General features: G+C 42.8%; 1 protein-coding gene across 2 annotated transcripts in view; it reads left to right on the top strand.

Moving 5' to 3' along the window:
• Positions 1 to 25,372, top strand: part of MAML3 (mastermind like transcriptional coactivator 3) — a 445,962-nt gene that overhangs the window by 257,416 nt on the left and 163,174 nt on the right. For both annotated transcript variants that reach the window (XM_043902458.1, XM_043902459.1), the window contains exon 2: positions 11,275 to 12,798. In XM_043902458.1, the coding sequence (XP_043758393.1) occupies positions 11,275 to 12,798 (1,524 nt within the window). The remainder of the gene's footprint in view (positions 1 to 11,274; positions 12,799 to 25,372) is intronic.

Genomic DNA, 25,372 nt, shown 5'->3' with positions numbered 1-25,372 from the left:
TTGGAATGTGTTGTCGGTGTAAGTCTCCAGCTGTGAAGGACGAAGATAAGATCTGATCTTTCCATTTGCCCTCTTCCTCCCTACGGTTTTCCCTTCTTCTTCCCCGACCTCCTTTGCTGTCATTTCTTTTCAGCTCTAAATAAAATCCCATTAGGAATTTCAGATTGTAATACAAGGTCATGCACACAGGCGTGTTTGAGTAGCTAATGTATGCAAGACGCTCTAGGAGGAGATATTCCTAAGGAAATGGTTTCTTGTCCTTAAACGTAGTGTCATGTGTATGTGTGTGTGTTTATGTATCTGAAAAGACAGAGCGGAGCAGCGTTCAGACTGTAGAATTCTGATGGCAACGGCAGATCTCAGCGGAGCTTTTCCTACAGAAAGCTACTGAGAAGAGGAAGCTGCCAAGGGATGCACACATCTGCTCCCTCCTGAAGTTTTCAAGGCTACAGCTATCATCACTTCTCAAACACATGCTAAATTTGCAGAGTAACATCTTTCCTCGTAGAGGAGCACAGTGCTTTTCTGTGAATCAGGCAGCTCTGACTCAAAACACGTGAACACATCCTCCCTAGCCCGTCACGACACCAGCGTCGAAAACATTTTCCCCGAATTTCTGAGCCAGGTTTGCTCGTGTTTGATCAGGACAGGAGTCATCAGATGTAGAACAGTGCAGGAGGTGAAAACGCAGATTTGAGAGGCAGATGGAACTAAGTAAGGCCCTGCTGCGTGTCCTGGGACAAATGACCACAGTCTCTGAGCCCACTCCTCATCCATCATAGGGGTATTGTGAGGATTAACAATCGGGCTTTCCTGGTGGCTCCATTGATAAAGAATCCGTCTGCAATGCAGGAGACCCAGGTTCAATCCCGGGCTGAGGAAAATTCCCTGGAGAAGGAAATGGCAACCCACTCCAGTATTCTTGCCTGGAGAATTCCACGGACAGAGGAGCCTGGTGGGCTATATAGTCCATGGGATCACAAAGAGTCAGACACAACTTAGCAACTAAGCCACCATCACCAGCAATATACATAAAGCATGTGGCATGATGCCTGGTACATTGCAAGGTCTCAGCCAATTAGAAGATTAAATGACAATAATATCTTCAGTGAACCAGATTTTCTAAGAAAAACTTACTAGTTAGGTCTTTCTACTGAAAACAATGTGAGGAGATTTGAAAGTTGACATTTGCAGAGATAGTCTCAGTTTCAACAAATAGTTAATAAATTCACTGAAATACCAATTTGAACTACGTATATGGAGCTTGTGAAAAACTTCATTACTTCAGATATAAAGAGTACACAGAATTCACCTGACTTGCAATGAAAATATATGTCATTCATTTAATCGAGAGAAAGCCATGCACCTCTACCAACATTCATGTATTTGGAAATATGGAGATTTGAGAACATCTTGGGACTTGGCATTTCTCAGTGTTAAGGGCCTTGGCTGCCACTGCTCCTGATGTTTGATGATCCATTCTCAATGTGTTGTTGTGGATTCAGGTGGTGCAATTTAGGCATAACTGAAGGATAAAGGGTACCTAAAAATTCAGCCACACACAAAAGATTTTAAGTGCTTTTTAAAAATGTCTTAATTTAACAGCTTGCAGCTCGAATTGGGCAGGCATCCACATTCCCAACACTGAAAAGAGGCACCGCCACTCGTGTGTACATATCTAAGGTGACTTGGGAATAGAGTTTGCTTCCCAGGCGGCACTAGTAGTAAAGAATCCACCTGCTGATGCAGGAGATGCGGGTTCGATCCCTGGGTCACTAAGATCCCCTGGAGAAGGAAATGGCTGCCCACCCAGTATTCCTGCCTGGAGAATTCCATGGACAGAGGAGCCTGGCAGGCTATAGTCCATGGGGCTACAAAGAGTCGGACATGACTGAGTGACTGAGCAATACAATATATAATAGCAAAAAGGAAAAAGATCATGATCATTTCTAAAGCTAAACTCAAAGTCTCCCAGAACGTTCTGCATGGTCCTTTTCCCTTGGGCTGGGGGCTCAGCAATGCCCCAGCATTCCTTTGGGCCCATGTAGTTGAGGTTTCAGATGCTTTCCAGGAGGGCAAGGTCACTTTTAAGATGATCCATTTCTTCCTGGAGCATTTCAGAACTCAGATTTTTTTTTTCTTTTCTGGCTGTGCTGCCCTTGTGGGACCTTAGTTCCTAGACCAGGGATTGAACCCTGGGCTATGACATTGAAAGCACTGAGTCTCAACAACTGGACTGGGACCAGAGGGGATGTTAGGTTTTTAACTGACATCCCCTCCAAAGACCCGAATTTCCTCTTGATTAGGTCCAGAGAAGCTGTATCCTGGAATGGTCACAGGTAGAGGTTTTAAACTCTTGGCTCTCAGGCAAATTGTGTGTGTGTGTGTGTGTGTGTGTGTGTGTATTTAAACTCATATGAATTTTATTAGGTAATAAAGTTGTTTTCTCTCTAAAATAATGTTAGGAGTGTAAAGGCTGACAAAGCAGATTTCAGAAGTCATGAGAAGATTTATCTTTTTCATGTGGGTTGCTCTACCCTTCATGTTGTTGCTCTTCAGCCGCTAAGTCATGTCCGACTCTTTGCAGCCACAGGGACTGCAGCACGCCCTGCTTCCCTGTCCTACACCATCTCCTGGAGTTTGCTCAAGTTCATGTCCACTGAGTTCGTGATGCTCTCTGAACATGTAGACTCTTCACGTAGATTCCCTTAAAACAAACATATTCGACTTTTCTCAACATACATCTGACACACATTCACTTTCTGACGTGGTCCTTGTCCTGGGGATGAACCCACCCATTTGTACCTGGCACACAGGCATACAACACACCCTCAGTTCGTGAGGAATGAAAATGAAGGTAAGTATGTATAATATGGAGGGAGAACATGATCTAGGGTATTATCCTACTCAGAGAAACCCCAGATATAAAAAATAAACCTTTTCATGTAAAGTCGTGTAGAAATTCAGCAAGCTCCTATAGGATTCAAGCTCCCCTGCCCTTGGAAACATCTCCATCTAGAGCTTTGTTTCTTGGTCTAGTTTTATGAGCTGTCCCAGAGCGTCACCAGTCAACTTGGGACCATATGATATTTTACTGGGGTTTTTTTGTTTATTGTTTTTTTTTTTTCTTTTGTCACACTGTGTCTTGTGGGATCTTAGTTCCCCGACCAGGGTCCAAACCCAGGCCCAGAGCCTTGAAAGCCCTGAGTTCTAACCACGGGACACCAGAGAATTCCCAGGGATGTCTGATATTGACATCCATTAGGTTTGTGTGCGTAAATATTTTTAATCAAATGGACAACTTCAGAATTTCAGGACTCTAACAGGATTGTTAGTCCAGATAGGAATTTCTAAAAACCGGGAATGTTGGACAAACTCAGAGAAATCAGAGGTTTTTATTACGTTTCTTTAGATGCCTGTGCCACCAGTCTTGTCCCGATCTGGGCCCCACCTTGGATGATAAAATCAAACTGAGGAAGTGGGACCAAGAAACCTGCTTTCTTAATAGCTTCCCAACTCACTGTAAAGTCAGATAATCACTGATCTAGAAAACTGAACCTCTAAATAAACCTCAAAAGAGCCTTTCTAAGGACACTTAAATCTAGAAGACAGTTCTGGAAATGTTTTCCACTCTATTCATATTCTACTAATTAATATATCTAACACATGAATATTCTGGGTCATTCATCAAATATATTAAATAAGCAAGTCAAATTTATCCATGTGTTCATATGCTTATTATCTACTGATAGAATGAGAAGAAAATAACCATATGAAAATTGATTCCATGAATCATCTTGTGGTTTGACTAGAGCAGATTAGAATAACCAGAATATTCTCTTGGAGCCTCTAAATTACTTATAGCACCTGCAATTCACCTTTAATTTTTGTATACTTGTATCTCTACTATTTGGTGAAAAGTTCACCCACACTTTTGGTTGGAAAGAGCACGTTGGTGGGTGAAAACCACTTGAAATCTTTGTAAAGAAATTTAAAGTTTTCAACTATGAAAATATCCAGCATTTTGAGTTCAAAACATGTCAAAACCTGTAAACCTGGTAATGTTATGTAAAGTCTCTGGGTTTCAAATTCACTTTTCTTCACCATGATGCTCTTCATATGCTCTCAAGTTGTTCTCAACATAGGTTTCCTGGACCCATAGAGTTCTCCAACATCTTGAGGAAGGGACAGTCTGTGGGCCATTTCCAAACTTTTAAAATAACCAAAACAAATCATACATTTACTTACTTGTCATTAAAACACCATACAGGCCAACATTTTCAAGTGCCTGCCTTAGGGATCAGTTACACAAACTGAGTGTGGTTGTTTGAGAAATCTTTCCAGTTTTCATTCATTCCTACAGTCTTATGAAGGAAAGGCAAGCTGTTACGGTATGATGTATATTAGGTGCTGTGGAAGCACGTCGGGGGCCTCCAAGATCAAGAGGTGTGCAGAGGCGCTGTCAGGAGAGACTGTATAGAACATAATGTCTAAATTGTATGGTGATGGACAAATAGAATTGGTCAGGTGAAGAAGCTGAGTGACAGTATAACACATGCAAAGACTCAAGAGAGACAGAGAACAAACACCGTGCATCCTGAGAATGGCAAATAATTCAGTAGAGCTGGAGGTTTAGATTTGCTTGGAGTTGGAGGGCCAGTGGAGGGGAAGAAGGTTCAAGGTGATAGCTGAGACTGGAGAGGTGAGGAGTGGTGAAGATCAAGTTGTGGAGGGCCGTTGTGTGAGGCTTAGATGATGCTGATGACAGCAGACAGCTCCAGAGGAGCTGAAAGTGAAGCATGGGTTCACATTTTATAAGGAAAATCACAGCCCCAACAGAGAGAGAATAGGTTGGAGAAGAGCCAACACTGGAGCAGAGAGGCTAGTCAGGAGCTGCTGCCGAAATCAAGAGAGTAGTGTTGATGATCTGAACTAAGGGAGTGGCGTTGGGAGTGGAAGATGAGATAAAAATCTTTTATTAAGATAAAAATCGATAGTGATGAGAACAGATGGCCTTGAGGTGCAGTTGGCTTTAGGTGGTGAGGAGAAGGTAGAATAAGGATGAGTCCTGAAAATGTCTGAAAACACTTTATCATGAGTAGCATTGGATCCCAGGGTCACTGATGAGGGCATGGCTGTGCTTCACCACCTGCATGAGGCGAGGTGTTGATGCAGTCACCTGAGTCTGAATTTGAATCCAGGTTGAGTGCCCCACCTTACCCCCACCCCAGGCACTATAATCTGGAACACAGTGCTTTATCTCACTAGGCCTAAATCTCCTCCTCTGTAAGGTGTTTCAAGTGAATCCTTCCCACCTTTTAGACTCTGTAGGAGAAGACAGGAATCTGATGGTTACCCCCAGTATCTTCCATCTTAAAATCTTCATCATCTTAATAGCAGGATCATCATTTTTATTCCAAGCTCCCAGATCCTCCCCAATTTCATGCAAAGTCAGAAACAGTCAATAAGATTTGAGTTTTGTTCTGTTTTGCTTTGCTTTGTTTAAGCATACTGGCACTGCTAAAAGTCTACAGAAAGAAAGATTATCTTTGTCATGGACCCTTTAGAATCTGCTAGAAATGTCAGCAGAGGTCCAGGCATCTCAGCTATGTTCCCCGTTGTGGTTATCATCTGCCCTCTCCATTTTGCCTCCTGTAGAGCCATCAGGCCAGCACATGCATGCTCTTCCCCAGAGGTTTGCTATGTGGATAATATATGATCCTGCATAAAAGTGCATTATAACCCCAAAGGCTTAGCTGTTCTTGTTACTACTGGTTTGGATGTCATATCACTGATCCCAAACCATTCTGTCTCTCCCTGTTTCAACTCTCTCTATCACACACACACATACACACAGAGTTTCACAGAAACACAGCCATCAAGCCACACTGTAGGCAAGACTGTGCTGGAACCACTGTGGTGGAGGATTTGTTTCCTGCAGAGTAACTGACACACAGGAGAGACCCCCACTGTCACAGGCAATGGATGACTTCAGCTCCGGGCCCCGCAGTGTCCCTAAATGGGAGAAAACGTGTGCATGTAATAAAACAAGAATAGTGGAACAAGAAGCCGACTCTTGGTGAAGAGTTCCTGTGCTTCTTCCAAGGGGGCACAAATCACATTAAGAGGCTTCCATCTTTGGGAAGCAGAAGGACTAGGGACTTCCTGTTCAGTTTAGTTCAGTCGCTCAGTCGTGTCCAACTCTTTGCTACCCCATGGACTAAAGCACGCCAGCCTTCCCTGTCCATCACCAACTCCTGGAACTTGCTCAAACTCATGTCCATTGAGTCAGTGATGCCATCCAACCATCTCATCCTCTGTTGTCCCCTTCTCCTTCTACCTTCAGTCTTTCCCAGCATAAGGGTCTTTTCCAATGAGTCGGTTCTTCACATCGGGTGGCCAAATTATTGGAACTTCAGCTTAGGCATCAGTCCTTTCAATGAATATTCAGGGTTGATTTCCTCTAGGATGGACTGGTTTGACCTCCTTGCTGTCCAAGGGACTCTCAAGAGTCTTCTCCAACACCACAGTTCAAAAGCATCAATTCTTTGGCACTCAGTTTTCTTTATAGTCTAACTCTTATATCCATACATGACTACTGGAAAAACCATAGCTTTGACTAGATGGACCTTTGTTGGCAAAATAATGTCTCTGCTTTTTAATATGCTGTCTAGGTTGATCATAGCTTTTCTTCCAATGAGCAAGCATCTTTGAATTTCATGGCTGCAGTCACCATCTGCAGTGATTTTGGAGCCCAAGAAAATAAAGGCTCTCACTGTTCCCATGGTTTCCCCAGGGATTTCCTAAGATGAGGCTATTAGGGAAGAGACCCTGACCTGAGTCCCCGGGGCGTGGGGAGTCCCCAAGACATTTCCATGTGTAGGCAGTTGTGAGCATGAAAGTTGCTGCTTGTGAGTTCCTCAGCCTGCAGGTCCTGTCTCCTCCTGCCCACTCTCCTTCCATCCCCTAAGAGGGACATAAGGAGGGAGTCAGACTCTCAGACCACCCTGCTGTCTAGCAAAGTGGGACACAGGAGGGATGCTGAGATGGCTCTGCTGTTCTGGACACAACTAAAACCCTGATGCTGGGAAAGATTGAAGATGAAAGGAGAAGGGGGCAATAGAGGCCCGATAGTTAGAGAGCACCACCAAGTCAATGGACATGCATTTGAGCAAGCTCCGGGAGATAGTGAAGGACAGGGAAGCCTGGCGTCTGCAGTCCATGGGGTCACAGAGTTGGACGCAACTGAGTGACTGAACAACAACAAAAGAAAAACTGTAACATGTTTCTTCTATAATATCTTTCTTCCACTCCCAATTCTGGTACAGGAAATATATGTCAAGATTTGACTTAAAGGGGCCGGCGGTGGAGAACTCTAGGCCCTCAAGGAAAAGGAAATACTCAGTAGCTTCATTCGGGTCACATCCTGGAAATGTATTTGATTTGAGCCCCAACCATGCAGCGCTGTTCTACAATCTAGGACGCGAATGCATTAGCACTTGGACTCAGGCTTGAATTGCAAATTTGATTTTTGTTGTTTATATTTAAAAAGTTATACAAGTTGCTTGGAAAACATTAGGCTATTGCAAGCTAGAGAACAAAAATATATCATTGTACCTATATGTATTTAGAGATTCAGAAACTAAGTTGCAATTGTTTCAATGGGCATCACTGCATTTTTTAAAAAAACTTTTTAATCACATTTTTAAGATAATAATAGCTAAGGCCTAGTGGGTGCTTACAGGATTCCAGGCATGAAACTAAGTTCTTTCCGTTTTATTTCTTTTAAGTTCATCCTCACAGTAACTGTATGAGCTAGATATTATTGACCCATTTTACAGATGAAGAAACCAAAGTTTAGGAGAGTTTAAATAAGTTTTCCAGGGTTCATTCACTTAACATGTATTCATTGAGTATGTACTGTGAGCCACTGGGCGAGGGGGGGGGGGGGGACGGTCTCCAGTAGTAGAAAAAAGCAAAAAAATCCCTAACTTCATGTAACTCTCTTTTGTTTTTTTTTTTTAATTTTATTTATTTACGGCTGCACTGGGTCTTCACTGCTGCGCACAGGCTTTCTCTAGCTGCGGTGAGTGGGGTCTGCTCTTCACTGCGGCCCACAGGCTTCTCACTGCAGTGGCCTCTCTCGTTGTGACTTGCAGGCTCCAGAGCAGGGGCTCAGCAGTTGTGTGCGTGGACTTAGCTGCCTCTCGGCACGTGGGATCTTCCCAGGCCAGGGATCACACCTGTGCCCCCTGCGTTGGTGGGTGGATTCTTAACCACTGGACCACCAGGAAGTCCCCCTAACTCATTGTCTAGTGGAGGGCATCCTGTGTGCTCTCAGTCGCCCAGTTGTGTCCTAATATTTGTGACCCCACGGACTGTAGCCCGCCAGGCTCCCCTGTCCACGGGGATTCTGCAGGCAAGAATACTGGAGTGGGTTGCCATGCCCTCTTCCAGGGGATCTTCCCAACTCACGGATAGAACCCGGTCTCCCGCATTGCAGGCGGATTCTTTACCATCTGAGCCCCCAGGGAAGCTCAGAGGGCATCATAGCTAATATTTACTGAGTACCAGATAACATTTATACATATGAACTCCTAGAGGGGGTTCTTGGGGTTGAAGCCAGACATTCTGACTCCAAGGCCAACAAGGCTGCTTCTGCGTTTTTGCCATATTCTGCCTCCCCCACCCCCAATCCCCCTGGGCCTGCTCTGCTGGTAAGAGGTGAGCCTTGGGGTTCCCAGCCAGACTTGTCTGTCTCCATGATCCCAGTCTCCACTGTTCCCAGAGGAATAAATAAAGCATTTGTCTTCATTTCTCCATCCTGCCCTGTCCACTTCGTGGCCTAGAACAGAACCCTGGATCTGTACCTTTAAAAATAAAGTCAGGGTCATTTTTAAGCTGCTGTTGTGCTTCAGTCACTACCTTCTGCCCAACTCTTTGTGACCCCGTGAACTGTTATCCCACCGGCTCCTCTGTCCATGGGATTTTCCAAGCAAGAATGCTGGAGTGGGTTACCATTTCTTTCTCCACGTTATCTTCCCAAACCAGGGATGGAACCTGCTCTCCTACATTGGCAGACGGATTCTTTACCACTGAGCCACCTGGGAAGCCCTCATCTTTAAGACAAGTGCTTACTTTTTTTAAGGTTAACATCCGTTCAAGAAGTGCTGAGGGCCCCAAGCGTTACTTCCTTTAGATTCTGAACCTGTCATTTCTGACCTTGCCACTATGTGTTGGAGCTACATTCAAGTGTCTGCCATACCTAAGATCAGAACCACCGTTTCCCGGTTTGTTCAATAAATAGCTTCATTTTCTCGAAGTTTCTGCCTTGTACGATAGATGGAGCCAGTATCTTCTTTGAAGTCAAATTCCAGTTTGTCTGAGTCAGTGTGTCTGAGTTACGGCCTGATTTCAGCAATTCAGGAGTGTCTACCAAGCAACTACAGAATGTTTGGGGTTGTGATTAAAAAAGAAAGTGTAGGAGCAAAGTTTAGACTGGATTTTTACTTAAAGACCTCTTCTGTTTACTTTTAAAATGGAATCCTCTACTTAGGAGATGATAGCAATAAAGCGGCACTTCTTAGAACCCCTCATGTCGTCTCCAGGTTGGTTTTATTACACGTGTGCCTCCCTGAGCGTGTGTGGGGCCAGAGGGAAGACTGTCCCTCTCTGGCCTCGATCCTGGGATGCTCTGCCAAGAACTGGAGAGGGCCCGGGTCGGGGCTGCTCTGCTTCCCGCCTCCTCCCCAGGTCTCTCTGCCTTGTGCCTGCAAAGTTACCAGAGCCTCCTTCTAACCCAAGCTAGTCTTCCTTTTGTCATCATCCAGCAGGTGTTTCCCCACAACCTCCTCTGTGTCAGCCTCCTTCACTAGAGCCCTATGGACTGGCCCTGTCTGGCCAAAAGGAAAGGGACAGACAGGTGAATTAGGTTTATACTTACGAAATCCACAGTTAGCAAGACTTTTCTTAACTGGACTTTGCAGATAAGTCCAGGTAAACAGACACAGCACTCTCCAGGGTTAGATATCCCATTACCAGGAATGTAGAAGTTCAAAGTCAAGCATTCCTTCATGTCAGTGAGGTTGCCTCCTGCTCTGATTCAAACTCACCTCCTTCAGCACCTGTGAATTAGACAACAGAATCATTCATCTTTGCTGTCACCTGTTAACCACTGCTATGAACCTGAACTGAACACTACCTGCAGCCCCACAAATGCATAGTAAGCAAGTCAGCCGTAGCCCTAACCTTCTTGGAGCTTGCTAAACAGACACTTAAGCAATTGTCCCAGTGTACCGTAAAACGTATGATGGGGAAGGAGAGGTTGCTTGGAAATATGTATTCCAGAATTCTCAACCCGGTACTGGTGGGTCAAAAGAGGTACCCGTTGTAGTTGGGGTGGGGAGGGGATATGAGAGATTTCTTGGAGGAAGTGAAATCTAAGATATAACCAGGAAGATGAGTAGCTATTACAGGGAAGGGGAGAGAGAGGGGGAGGAGTGTTTCAAGATAAGAAAACAATAGGTACAGTGCCCTGGAGGCAAAAGGAAGCTTAAGACCAAACAGTGAAGAATGCCATCATTTAGGAGAATGAAAGAATACAAAAGAGAATGAGCAGATGGAAAGAAAGAAGGAAATCCAGGAAAGTGTGATATCAGGGAACTCATGCATGCATGCTTTTAGATCAGAGCAGGCTACTATGTCACGAGATGCTGGGAGGTCAAGTACAATAAAAACCAAAAAGAAGTTTTGGGTTATGTTAACAGTTAATCTTCATTTCTGTGCTATTCAGTAAATGTGTTAAATGCCATATTCCTCAAGGAGTTTCAGTGTGCTTTATAGTATTGTTGATTTAATTCCTTGATGTTCTCAATTAAGGTGTGACAAGAATTTAAGATAGGTATCAACACCTTTCTTGAGTATGGCACATTTTGGCCCCAGTCTCACATGTAGCATTCATTTGAAAAATATTCCTAGCTGATTCTTCCCAGTAAGACAAGCGTTGATTGCCTTAACTGTTTATTTTCTTTTGTTCCACCCTTCAGTCTTTGATTTGCTTACTATCTCTTAGTCCTGTGAACTCTGCTTTTGGATAAAACCTCTTTGAAAAGCATTTGAATCTAAGGCTGGGCAGTTTTGAAATTAGATATATAACATCTTTCTGATATATTCTAAATAATTTAACAATTAGTTCATAGCAATGCATACTGCCATGCTTGAAGAGTCAACTGTGACTTGGAGATTTAGTCATTATCTTTCCTGTTTATTTTCCAGCTCCAAGAGACTGTGAAAAGGAAGTTGGAAGGAGCCCGATCACCACTTAATGGAGACCAGCAGAATGGTGCTTGCGATGGGAGCTTTTCTCCAACTAGCAAGCGAATACGAAAGGACATTCCCACGGGGATGGAAGCCATCAACAATTTACCCAACAACATGCCACTGCCTTCAGCTTCTCCTCTTCACCAACTTGACCTGAAGCCCTCTTTGCCCTTGCAGAATAGTGGGACTCACACTCCTGGGCTTCTGGAAGACCTGAGTAAAAATGGGAGACTCCCAGAACTTAAACTTCCTGTGAATGGTTGCAGTGACCTGGAGGACAGCTTCACCATCGTGCAGAGCAAAGATCTCAAACAAGAACCTCTTGATGACCCTACTTGCATAGACACATCAGAAACCTCTCTTTCCAACCAGAACAAGCTGTTCTCGGACATTAACCTGAACGATCAGGAGTGGCAGGAGTTAATAGATGAACTGGCCAACACCGTTCCTGAAGACGACATACAGGACCTGTTCAATGAAGACTTTGAAGAGAAAAAGGAGCCGGAATTCTCGCAACCGGCCACAGAGACCCCGCTGTCCCAGGAGAGCGCCAGTGTGAAGAGCGACCCGTCTCACTCTCCTTTCGCTCACGTCTCTCTGGGCTCGCCCCAGGCCAGGCCTTCCTCTTCGGGTCCTCCCTTCTCCACCGTCTCCACGGCCACCAACTTACCTTCCGTGGCCACCACTCCCGTGGCGCCCAACCCCGCCAGCTCCCCCGCAAACTGTGCGGTCCAGTCCCCCCAAACTCCGAACCCAGCTCACACGCCGGGCCAGGCTGCGGCCCGGCCCGGCAATGGTTATCTCCTCAATCCCGCCGCCTTGCCGGTGGCCGCGGCGGGCTCGGGCCCCGGGGCCGTGCCCGGCTCCGACCTGTCCCCCGCCGAGCAGCTCAAGCAGATGGCCGCGCAGCAGCAGCAAAGGGCCAAACTGATGCAGCAGAAGCAGCAGCACTCCAATCAGACTTCCAGCTGGTCTCCCTTAGGGCCGCCATCCAGTCCCTACGGAGCAGCTTTCACGGCGGAAAAACCAAATAGCCCCATGATGTACCCCCAAGCCTTTAACAACCAAAATCCTATAGTGCCTCCCATGGCCAACAACCTGCAGAAGACGACAATGAATAACTACCTCCCTCAGAATCACCTGAATATGATCAATCCGCAGCCAAATAACATGGGTACAAACTCCTTAAACAAACAGCACAATATTCTGACTTATGGCAACACTAAGCCTCTGACCCACTTTAATGCCGACTTGAGTCAGAGGATGACGCCTCCGATGGCCAATCCCAACAAGACCCCCCTCACGCCCTACATCCAGCAGCAGCCCCCGCAGCCGCCGCCCCCGCAGCCGCAGCCCCCGCCTCAGCTCCAGGCCCCCAGGGCGCACCTGAGTGAGGACCAGAAACGCGTGCTCCTCATCAAGCAGAAGGGAGTGATGAGTCAGCCCATGGCTTACCCGGCGCTGCCATCCCACGGCCAGGTAAGCGTGAGAGTGAGGCTCTTGGAGATGCTCTCGTGGCGCCTTTCAGACCGTGGACATGCGATGCTCTCCTTGCTTCTGCCCTAAGGGGGTTAATTACCTTCAGACGTCCTTCCTACACATCCTCGTGTAGTTCCTGGGTTTGTCGAGGGGTTTTTTTCTCTTTTTTTCTGAGACATGGGACAAGGTGGCAGAGTATCCTTTCCTGTGTTTGAATGCCTGGGGAATCAAACTTCTTTTACTCTGGATGGCGGATAAGAAACCAAAAATGGCTTAAAATGCTCACTCAATGGGAGGCTATAGAGGTCACGTGGCACAGCGTGTTTCTTCTCCTCTAGCTTCTCTCCCAGGTCATGTGTGGTCCAAGACTGGGGAGGCGGGAAAGTCGGAGCCTTTCTGGGTCTCTACAGCCGTCTTATGAGGTCCCGAACAAGCTCGGCCTGACTTCCCTGTATTATGAATTATGGAAATTTGGATTCTGGATATTCAAAGGTGGGAGCATTTTCTGTGTTTTCAAAGTGAAGTGGAGGATAGACTTTTGTAGGACCATGCAGCGTGTCAATACTTGCTATACAAATGCATCGAGCAGCTGTTTCTACCTTGTGATTTGAGAGTATACTGAAACCATCTCCGATTCATCAGCTGTGATTCAGGAGCATTTGATGGTGACTGTCTCTTAGTGTTGTGTCCAAGTCTCCTCTTTCCTGCTGTCTTCCTTTATGGTATAATGGTATCAGGTGTAGGGATCCATGGTTAGAGTGAGGGGCAACCACTGGGGAGTGAATGAATACTCATTGACAAGCATCAGCTCTCCCTCACCCTGATCAATGTGGCCAGCAGCCAACACTCCTTTAATTTAACACTTTATCTGCCGCAAAGGGGAGAGCACTGTGGGAAAAAGCACTGTCCTAATGACCTTACCCCTTCGCTGGTGACTTCATAAGCCATCACTTTATTGGCAGTTGATATGAATTGTGGAGGCACAGTTCTGTGCCCTGGTCCTCTCTAGACGCCCACACTTGATGGCTGTTGGAGATTTTGCAGAAAAGTCTTTGCTTTAGGGGCCCTCGTGTGCAAACAGGTCTTAACTAGCGCTTGGATACGCATCCACAGTGGGGTGCTTTAGAAACACCGGGAATTAAGGCGGGCAGATCTTGCATCACTGGGCGCTGTTTGTGTCTGCCTCTCCTGGTATGTCCCACCCCACCCCCACCCCACCTCCCCAAGCTTGATGGAGACTGCAGGGCTGAAGGTGGTGCTGGCCTGCAGAGACAGGCCTAAACTCTGTGGTTTGACGCTTGTCCTTCACAGCACTTCCAACCCAAAGCCTCACAGTGGTTTCTTGTCTGCACATGCCAACCAGCTCTGAAGAAATTCTGTCTGGAGAAATAAAAATATAGCTTGGTTGACATAAACTGCCATCAGTGGCTGGTAGAAAACCATCATTGAAATGGGAACTTTTATGTTTTATCCTGGTTCCGTTAAAACTATACTATTGGAAAATGCAGCATTTGATACATTTCAATGTTAAGTTCTGAAGCATGCAGAAATATAGGTGATACACAGAGGTGTTTGCTGTAGTTCAGAGGTTTATGAGATGGCAGGCTGTCAGCATGGTCATCCGCTGCTTTTAATACAAATTGTGCTTCTCCCTCCACTGTTTTTTTTTTTCCTTCTTCCTCCAAGCCAGACCAAAGGTGATTAATTCCAGCTCTGCACACGTGTGGGTACAATATGAGCCATCCTACCTCCCCACCCTCACTGAATATCTTTTGAAATTTGCTAGCTTGGGACGAAGCTCCTGTCTTTGCTGGAACATGAATCTTAAAGGTGCTATTTCAGATCCTTGTGCTTGCCTAGCTGTGAGTAACTGAAGCCTTGGACCACAGAGGTCATGTTTAGAAAGAACTCTGTCAAGTGATGAAGACAGAAGTGATGGTTTTCTGGATTAAATCTGTGGGTTTTCCTCTCCTCCTTCCATCTCATGAGGTGCTTTTAGAACTGGACAGAATCTTCCTCATTAAAATAATCATTTCTTAACCTCATAAAGAACCATCAAGCAAAATCATGCTTTTTAATGAAATATTAACTCACCACTGAAACAAGCTTCAACATACATATATAAACATGAGAATAGCTTTCTGCAAACATACCATTCATTTCATGCTTTTATCTGATTGTGGAGAAGTATTGACACAGCTCTCAGAGTAGTTAATTACACTCTATGCAAGTGCACTGCACAAATATGAGCATGCATTACAGGTAAGATATAAAGTATAGTTATACATAGGTGTAGTTCTAATTTGTTTTCTGCTGTTGCTAGTGAAAATTCATTTTATTCTTTGTTGGCCACAAGGACCGTGATGAACACTTAGTTTTAATGAATAACTTGAGCACCAAAGCCAATAGCAAGAGAATTTTCTTGTACAGATGTTTACTTATTTGGGACACTAGCAGCAAATGCCATTTCTCTCAGGAACAAAGAGAAATCCACTTTGTTCCTGAAGGTTTCAAGAAGGAGGGAACCAAAAATTGAGAAAAACAAAAAATAATTTATTCCAAAATTTTGAATATATTTTACCTGATAGCTCCAGTTCTCAGAATTTTCATATTATTCCTTGCAATTCAAAAATTGAACAACGATTTGTATACAAAGGTTATGCTCTTGGTGTTACTTGGGATTGTGAAAATTAGGACCATAATAAACATTTTGGAAAAATAAATAATATACCTGAAAATCATGCTATTAATGAATGATTAATCACATGGGAATGCTCACAGTACAAGTGAAATAAGCAGATCAGATTACAGTTTGTATGTCACAATCCAAATTGTGTTTTTTAATATGTATAGAAAAATACTGAATAACTAAAACATTAAGAATGGTATTTCTGATTGGTAAAATTATGAGCACTTATTGTTTTCCTGTTTATACTTTACTCAATTTTTTAAAATGTTCCATCATACATGTATCTATGTATGTATGTATGTATATATTCTATCATTAGGAAAAAAAACTTTTTTAAAGGAAGAAAATAGTCTATATTTTAAAAGTTTACACTTTACTTATTCAAAGAATCCTTATCCAATTTGCCAGTAGAACTGAGGTGATATCATTACTTTCTATTCATTTATATGTATGAGTTGTGAATCCCTGCTTATAGAGGTAGTTCAGAACCCTTCTCCCCACCCCTCACTCTCTTTTCCTTTCTCTGCTCACATCCCCTTTCACTCCTTACAATCTTAATTCATCAGCTAAAACAGTGACAAGGAGAGTATTCATAAAATTTCCACTAGTATAATCCTTCAACTCTTCTCCAAGTTGTGCTCTTGCATTATTTCTTTGATCATCTCTCCCTTCCTTTTTCAAACTTCTCTTCATCAAAACTTCTGTTTTGCTTTCTAATTTTTAAAATATGCATTTCTGTGATGGAAAAACCAGAACTTACTTTGGTCATGTCTAATTATCTTTTCCTGATCTTGTTTTTCAAGGACAGGATCTCTCATCATGCTCGCTCTCTCTCTTTTTTTTTTTTTTTGCTAGTTTTTGCATAGCACCTAACATTATGTCTTAAACATAGGGATGTTTCATAAGTCATTTGGTGGCAATGATCAGTGTTTGGGCCAAAAATACATTTACAGTTGAAGATCAGCTCCAAGAGGGAGAGTGTTAGCGCGAATAACACAGAACTGCTATTGAGATCCAACAGAAGACCTGGGAAGGCAAGTCGAAAAGAGTCCTTGGCTAGGAGGTGGTCATCTTGAACCTATGGAACAACAACGAGATTGCTAGGACAGCAAACTCTGTCTCAGTGTGACAAGCAGAAAAACAACAGAGCAGCTATCGCTGAAGTAAAAAAAGCAAAAGCCAGTGACTACTTGGCTGGTCTAGGAGGGGGACAGGGATACAGGGGAACAGGCATATGCATATACATAGAGCCCCAGAATAATTCTTACAGGGAAGAGCGGAACGTGAATAATTTCCAAAATGGGATGTTAATTTTTACTCATTGCGATTATAGGACTGGATGAATCATAGGCACTTGGCTAGTATATTCTTCATATGTGTGTTTTCTGTGCGTGGCTGTGTCTGTCATAATGAGTCCATATATGCGTATGTTTTACAGAATGTTTTCCCTTTTCAATGTGATTTTACTGAAATCTATTGGGTCTCTTGTGAGGTATATTATTAATATTATAACCTTTGTAGCCATCAAATCTGCACAGAAGGAACAGAGCTCTGATATTCACAGACACCATGGAAGTCTCTTTGAAGATACATTTTTTCTTAACTTCAAAAACTTGGTGCCCCTTTGTCTAGTTTCTGTAAATATATATATTGTTGATTTTTTCTATGACCTAGTTCAGAAAGTCAAAGCATACTCTAAGACATGGATAAGAAAGAGCAGTCCCTCGTATTACCCCTCCATTCTAGTTTCTGCTTCCCGAAGGTGGTTGCTTCACCTCATTCAGTTATCTTCTCTTATTTATCTCCATAAACTGCTGTTCCTGACCATTTCAGTTATTCGACTCAATACAAGGATTTAATTCAGTTGTACGACCTCCTCACAAACAACACCCACCTAACACTGTCCCTCTTTTTCTCTTCCCATACTCTCAGTAGAACTAGATAGATCACAAGTTATGATTTTGAAAATAGTCTATATTTACATGACTGATTTTTGCATAGTGCCTCAGAGTTTAGCTATGCAGTGTTCTATGGTTATATTTCCTTTCTTGTGTAACTTTTTTCTTTGCCTGGAATTTATAACCGTCTCTGTTTTTAACTGGTGTTATCTCTGCTCCCTGGGCTTCTCTGGTGGCTCAGATGATAAAGAATCTACCTGCAATGCAGGAGACAGGGGTTTGATCCCTGGGTCTGGAACATCAGCTGGAGAAGGGAACAGCAGCTCACTCCAATATTCTTGCCTGGAGAATTCCAGGGATGGAGGAGCCTGGTGGGCTATAGCCCATGGGGTCACAAAGAGTCAGACCCGACGGAGCAACTAACACTTTCCATTTTTTTTGTCTCTGCTCCTACTTTCAATGTGCCCTCAACCTTTCTGACCCTGTCAAACTTTTAACAGGATCAAGCACTTCAAATGATCTTTATTATTATTTTCTTGACTTTTTTCTCTCTCTCCCTCTTTCTCTCCTTCCCTCCTTCTCCTCCCGCCTCCTACGTCCCACTCTCTCTCAATCTCCTTCTCCTTCTCTCTGTCTCCCTCTCACTGTTTTTTCCTTTTCTTCAGTGTCTCTCCTGAAGACTTAGAGACTTTCATTCCAGTTTTCTGTCCTATACATTTCTTGGCCGGCTGCTTAACTGAAGTTATGCTGCTGGCCTGCACCCTTCCCTATTGTTCTTGAACTATTTCACCCACTTCTGCGCTGCACTGTCTGTTTTCTTGATCCCTCCTCTTCTTTCTTGGCTTAGCCCTGCTAATTGGTAGAGCACATTCTCAGTGCTTAAGACAGGGAGTACGGGACATTGGCTTTTATTTAAAAATGTCTTTGTTCATTTTTAGTCTTATTGTTCTCTTAAGGCTCATTACAGGTGAGAAACAGGGATTTATTTCACTGTTCCATGTAGCTCTGATGACACTTTTTTATTCATTTTTATTGGCGTACAGTTGCTTTACAATGGCGTGTTAGTTTCTGCCCTACAGCCAATTGACTCAGTCACGCGTATACATAGATCCCCACTTTGTAAGGTTCCCTTCCCACCTCAGTCACCACAGAGCCCTGAGTAGGGCGCTATAGAGCAGGTTCTCATGAGTCATCTATTTCATGCATAGTAATATATATATGTCAAATCCCATCTCCCAATTCAGGGAGATCGTTTTTATGAAAATGATTTTTGAGAATGTCTTTATCCTCACATTTGATTCATAGTTTGCCAGATGTAGAATTATAGTCAAGAAAACGTATTCCATCAGAACTGAAAAGGCATTTTTTCATCGTCCTGTGGCTTTCATACTGGTGAGAAGTCCAGTGACATTTGGATTTCCCACTCTATGTGTATGATCTGTTTTCTCACTCTGAGAACTTTTCAAATCTTACTTTATCCCTGAAATTTCATGACGATATGCCTCATGACGATATGTAGCTATTTTTCATTCACTGTGTCTGGTACTGTGACCTTTTTCTTTTCTTGGAAATGTGTCTTTAAAATATGTTCTTATATGATTTCTTTGATAGTTTCTTCCTTCTCTTTTCTCTCTCTTTTTAAGTTTCTGGAACTTTTATTCATCATGTAGCAGACCTCCTAATCGTTCTCTAATTTTCATGTTTTCAGTTTTCCATATCTTTGTCCTTTCACATTGCATGTTCTGTGAGATTTCCTTCACTTTACATTCCAACTCTGAAATTAACCATTTTATTTTACTTATCACATTTTGTGCTTCCCTGATAGCTCAGTTGGTAAAGAATCCACCTGCAATGCAGGAGATGCCAGTTCAATTCCTGGGTCGGGAGGATCCCCTGCAGAAGGAATAGGCTACCCAGTCCAATATTCTTGGCCTTCCCTTGTGGCTCAGCTGGTAAAGAATCCGTTTTAAATTTTCATAAGCTCTTCTTTATTCTCTGATTTATCCCTTCCAACCTAAGGATAGTAATTCTCATTTTAAAATTAATTTTTCTTGTACTCCCTGCTTTGCCCTTGTTTCTCCTAAGCACCCTTTTTCCATATGCTCATCTTATTTTTCTTTCTTTCATGTTAGAAGCTTTTTTCTTTATTTAAAGAGTGAGGCACACTAAAGCTAATTCATTGCTCTATGCACTTAGACAGGGCTTGTCAAATGTGGGGCTTCGCTGTAGAGGGATTGAGCTAGAAACCCAGCCGCTTTACTGGGTCAGAGTCTGCAGATTTTTACCGCAGCGCCAGTCAGAAAAGACTCTCTCAACCTCATCACAGAGAGTTGTGAATCTCGAGGCTGGCTTTCTGGAACTAAGCAGAGGAAGGGAATCGGCAGGTGGTAGTGATGGCAAAGTGTATTTCACTAACTTTTTTGTAGGCTTTCACTTTATCTCCCAGTTTTGTACGGCTTCTCAGTTCACTGTCAGCCAGAACTGGGACATAGGATTCCAGAATCTTGTGGTTTCACCTCTCCAGACAATTTCTTCTAGAGTTGTGTAGCTGGTTCACCGCTTCCCAAAACAGAATTGTAGCCCATGTTCCTTTTGTGTGCGCTCTGGCATTCAGAAGTGCTTCTGCCACCTGAGACTTTACAACATCCCTTACCCTGACCCATCTTGTTGAGTTTTGGCTTCCTCTATCAAGAATAAGCATTAGCTTTCTCTAAAGAACTCAGTTGTCACCGCTCAACCATCTGATTTTCAGCTTCCAAAATTTTGTTGACACCCTTAATGGCCATTTCCATCTCCCGTCCTCTTTTGTTTTTGGATGCTTCTTATTCCTTTATTGTCACTATACCAGAGAGTTGGAGAAATCCAAGATGAATGAGGATGTTCCATCTACCAGAGGCTTCCTCGGTGACTTCCTAAATATTGAATATTATCCAATACTGAAATGTATGTGTTACAATGTATTTCACATTATTACTTCTAACATATTGGACTTTAATAGTGCTGGTTTCAGGAATGCTAAAGTACTCTCTTGACATGAAATTTACACGTCCAATACATACATTCAGAAGGACGGGGAAGAGTCACATGATCATCATGCTGTTTTAGAATAAGAGCTGGTGATTATAACCGTTGGGTAGCTTTTAGGATCTCGAAAATATCGACTGACTTCAAGGACTAGAAAAACAATTTAAGTTCCATGACCCTGACTAAGCCAATAGAATCTGGCAAGTCAGATGCAAGGTAAAATATTGACAGAACTCTCATCGAAGACTGAATCTAGGGCCTCCCGGCGGAGGGGAAACCTACGGGCAGAAGCACTACCAAACTCCATACACTAAATGAAACATTCCAATTGATGGGTGTAATAGGTCATTTCCATCCACATACTGGCATATTTTGAAAATCCTGATTGATATTCTGTCAGAGTCTTAGAAATATGAGGCTAAGAGTAAACAGCAGAAAAAGAGAAGTTTTAGGAAAGGAATTCATTTTATAATAGTATTGTGGAAGAAAGAGGTTTTAATTAGCCCCCTGTGAGAATACTCTGTAAAGGTTTTGTGGAATGAGAATATTCTTGTTTACTGAGAGAGCTTACACCCTGTCAAACAGTCATTATGAAAATTGGGGCGGGGTACGGGGGTTCCTGAGGATCACCTAGGGAAATTGTTCAAGATACAGGGAATCAGATTCCACTGCTAAGGACTCGGAATCAGTAGGTCTGGGATGAGGCTTGGAAAGGTGCATTTTAATAAGCAATCCACCACCATTTTCTAATGGAGAAATGGTGCATAAGATAGCTCTGAACTGCAATTAAAGCAACCTGTGTTTATTTCATTGCTTGATATTTGCATATGCTTAAATTATTGTCTGTGGAACTATAAGTTCTGCAAGGTCTCAGACTTGTATCATTTAAAGTAAGATGGAAAAATTAGGCTACTCTGCTTACCAGATTTCTTTTATAGGATATAGTAAGTTTTTAAAACATTTTTTTTTTTTTAGTACAGTTGCTTTACAATGTTGTGTTATTTTCTGCAGGATATCAAAGTGAATCAGCTGTTCGTATACTTATACCCCCTCCTTTTTGGATTTCTTTCCCGTTTAGGTCACCACAGAGCACTGTACGGAGTGCCTTGCGCTATGCAACAGGTTCTTGTTAGTTATAGGACAAGTGAGTTTTCTTAAGAGATGAAATCTTGTGGATCCTGGCTATGTTTTTTAAATTATGGAACTGCTCCTACTGATTCTCTTAATAAGACAAAACAGTTCATTCTCCATGCCGCCCCCCCAACCATGGTGAAGAGTGGAATTTCCCCTTGTCGCCCAGACAGAGGGTTGGTTATCCAGCCCTCTGTTTTATTAATAGGCACACTGAGGGCCTTGCCTTGTGTGGGTCAAGTTGCTTTTTTCAAGGTCTGTGGGAAGAGAGACGACCGTGGCATGGAAAGTGCGCAGGTTAGTGGAAGCACAGGGCTTACTGAGGACCTCTCTGGGGACATCCTCCTCAGGGCAAGACTGCTGCAGGCGCGTCAGCAGGACTGCAGTTTGGGGTTCTGTGTTTTGACACTGTTAAATCAAGAACAGCATCCAAGCACCTTTCCCAGATGTTCCGGGGCTCTGAGAGAGGTGTTGCCTTAGCCAGATGCTCAATTTCATTCTACTTCCAGAGTCACAGCTTCCCAGGTGGCGCTAATGGTAACGAACCTGCCTGCTAATGCAGGAGACGTTAGAGACACAGGTTCGATCCCTGGGTTGGGAAGATCCTCTGGAGAAGGAAATGGCAACCCACTCCAGTATTCTTGCCTGGAGAATCCCATGGACGGAGGAGCCGGGTAAGCTGTTTTCCATAGTGTCGCAAAGAGTCGGACATGACTGAAGTCACAGCATAGTGCTAGAGTCATTGATTTCCTTCCTGGCAAGGTCATTCACTGAATCCTAAGCCCCAGCCCAGTGCTCCCCACTGGATAGTCACTGCATTCACATGTAAGAGAGGAGATCTGGCTTTATTTTTACCCTGACAGGAGCCTACTAGCCTAAAGGTCTATCACAAATGTATAAAGTTGTGAAACCTGACCAGGCATACTCTCCCCGAGTGTATTCACTCCTGAAATTCTTAGAATTCCAAGTTTAGACGAAGAAGAGATACCAAAATAAAGTCACCTACAGTGCCTGGCAGTATGTGGTCTAGTTGGGGAGATGAGAAGGCTTATGATGCAAGTCAATCTGTGTAGTTGCTAAGGTGTGTCCGACTCTTTGAGACCCTGGCTGCCCTGCCAGGCTCCCCTGTCCATGGGATTCTCCAGGCAAGAATACTGGAGTGGGTTGCCATTTCCTCCTCCGGGGGATCATCCTGACCTAGGGATCTAACGGACATCTCCTGCATTGGCAGGCAGGTTCTTTATCAGTGAGCCACCAGTGAAACCCCTAAATCTGAGTTTGTTTCTATTTTGCATGTGTATTCATTGTTAAGTGCCATCTTACTAGGTTCTTCATTAAGGCTTATAGGCAGAGAGAGGGCAAGGGTCAGGACTGCAAGGAGTAGAAAGGAGAAGCCTCCAAGGGGGAGGTAAGCTTGAGTTAGGAGTCAGATGGTGGAGGGTGGGTGGAAAGACATTCTGTTGCAGGCAAGGAATTTTTCCTTAAGAGATGATACAGATGATGGCCAGGCTTTTGAAGAATAGTGAGGTGAAATGCATGGGATAACAGCTAGGGTACTTTCTACTCTTTGAAGTAGGAGATAGTATGAATCTCCATCTGGGTGTGGTATTTAAATTTTAAGGAAAAACAGTGCATTTAGAGGAAAGGAATAGTAGAACTTGGTGAGTGAATATATGATAAGAGGAAAGGGAAATGAATCAAATATTTATGACCATAAAATTAAATATTAGGTGGTATAATAGTTTCTGAAAGATGACAGACCTGTCATATATACATCTAAATATCAAAACTTATTTGTATACAAAGCAACTCAAACAGTTATTATTTATCTTATTCTGCTGGCTTGTATTTCTTGTTTGCTAAGGTACAGGTTCCACGCTCAGCAAAAGGTGTGAAGCAAGCTCATAGCACCTTTTAAAAAGTTTGTGTTAAAGTGAGCCACAAATAGCTTCTCCTATGTTTTAGAGTTAGGCTTTTTGTTTTAATAAGCATTTGATTGTCAATAAATTCGTATTATTGTGAAAATGGTTGTTTTCATTATTTAGAATAGTATTAGACTATCATATGTTCCTTTTGCTTAATATTTTTATCATAAGGATTTACTTGGTCACATCTGTGACTTGAAGAAAGTACTCTATAAAGATAGTCATTATGCAAGCATACCAGAGGAGCAGAGTTCCAAGCTTTCAAACATAATACATCATCATTCATTAACTAGTTATAGCAACTCTGGACTTTTATTTGAAAAAAAAAACTTTTTTCCTGTACAAAGATATTCTATAATATCCTGGTTCCTGAGCAAGTTTCTATGGAATTAATCTTTTTTATCACACCAAATGGTTTGTATCTGACCCAGTGCATAAAGAATCAAAATGCCTTTCATGAGTTAATTACGTTGCTAATACATTGTCATGATTAGTTAATATGATTCATGAGATTATGCAGCGTACGTATACATTTTCATTTACTAAACAGTAAGTATCGACCCCATGTAGTATCCAAACTGATAACTCTCATTTATTAATATGATTTTCTAGAAGAGGTTTTATCAACATACCTGCATTCCCTAATTGCTTTTGCATCTGAGACGTTTGAAAGTTTATCTGGGCTTCTTTTCGGCACTGAGCTCCAGCCAGTTCATACAAAGGACATTAACGAGCTTGTTAGGCCACGAATGCTTGTAGTGCCAAACTGAAGTTAGACAGTGGTTCAAAGGAAAAGGTCATCTCTGGGGTGCCTGGGAAGTGGCCAGGAAATGGTCAGTGCCTCTGAGCAAATGGACTGAAGCTGCGGCCTCCCAGGCACCCCAGGTGTGATGGCAGCCCCCTTGCACACTCCACTGGATGCTGTTGCACTATTAATGAATTCTACAACCACAGATGATGGCTGTGATACACCTGCCCATTCCTGCAAAGCCATGAAGCACAGCGCAGGGAGTCAGCTTCTCAGGCCCGTGCAATAGGAATCATGAGTTCTGTGTGTCGCCCAGTACCAGACTGTGCTGTGGCCTGGCGGGGCCTGGAGTGTGATACTATCCGGCTGAAGGGTGACCAAAGGCCCTGGGATGCAGGTGGGTCATGTCCGACTGTAGAGAAACCTTCATGGCAGGTAATGCTAGTTTCAATATCACCTCTAAGATATTCATAGTTCGTTTCAATAGTTGGATTTTCATAGCTAGTTTCAATATCGCTACTAAGATTGCTGTGGCAGAAAAGGCCAGAGAAAATCAGCCTCTTAGAGCCGTGACAGGTTTGGATGTACCGAACTCTAGAGCAGCACCACCCATTGAAACAGCGTCCACATCACAAATACAAGCCATGGAATTTTAAAATTCCTACTCATCACATCATGAAAGGCCCACAGAAACCAATAAAATTAAGTTAAATATATACTTTTTATTTTTAATAAAATAGTTAAATAACAGTTTAATTTTAGTATATTTATAGTTTAATGTTTTTATATTATAATATGTTATGATGTAATATAAATAAAAATATAGTGCATCTGAAATGATTACAACATTGCTAATTGGCTATACTCCAACGTAAAATATAAAGTTAAAATATATATATACATATCATATATTATTTATCATATACTTTTAATATAATTTTATTTAATAGTATGTTAATTAATTAATTTTATTTAATTATTTAATAAATAATAAATAATAAAAGATATTTTAATTAATATGTTATTTAATAAAAATAATGATTATTTTTCAGTATATGAAAATATGAGGTTATATTGATGTGTAATCAATATAAAAATTATTAATGAGACATTTGACATTGTTTTTTTATGCCAAGTCTTTGAAATCAGATGTGTCTGT

This window comes from Cervus elaphus, chromosome 5 (genome assembly GCF_910594005.1).
Source record: "Cervus elaphus chromosome 5, mCerEla1.1, whole genome shotgun sequence".
NCBI lineage: Eukaryota > Metazoa > Chordata > Mammalia > Artiodactyla > Cervidae > Cervus > Cervus elaphus.
This window is presented reverse-complemented; position numbering and strand designations above follow the sequence as displayed.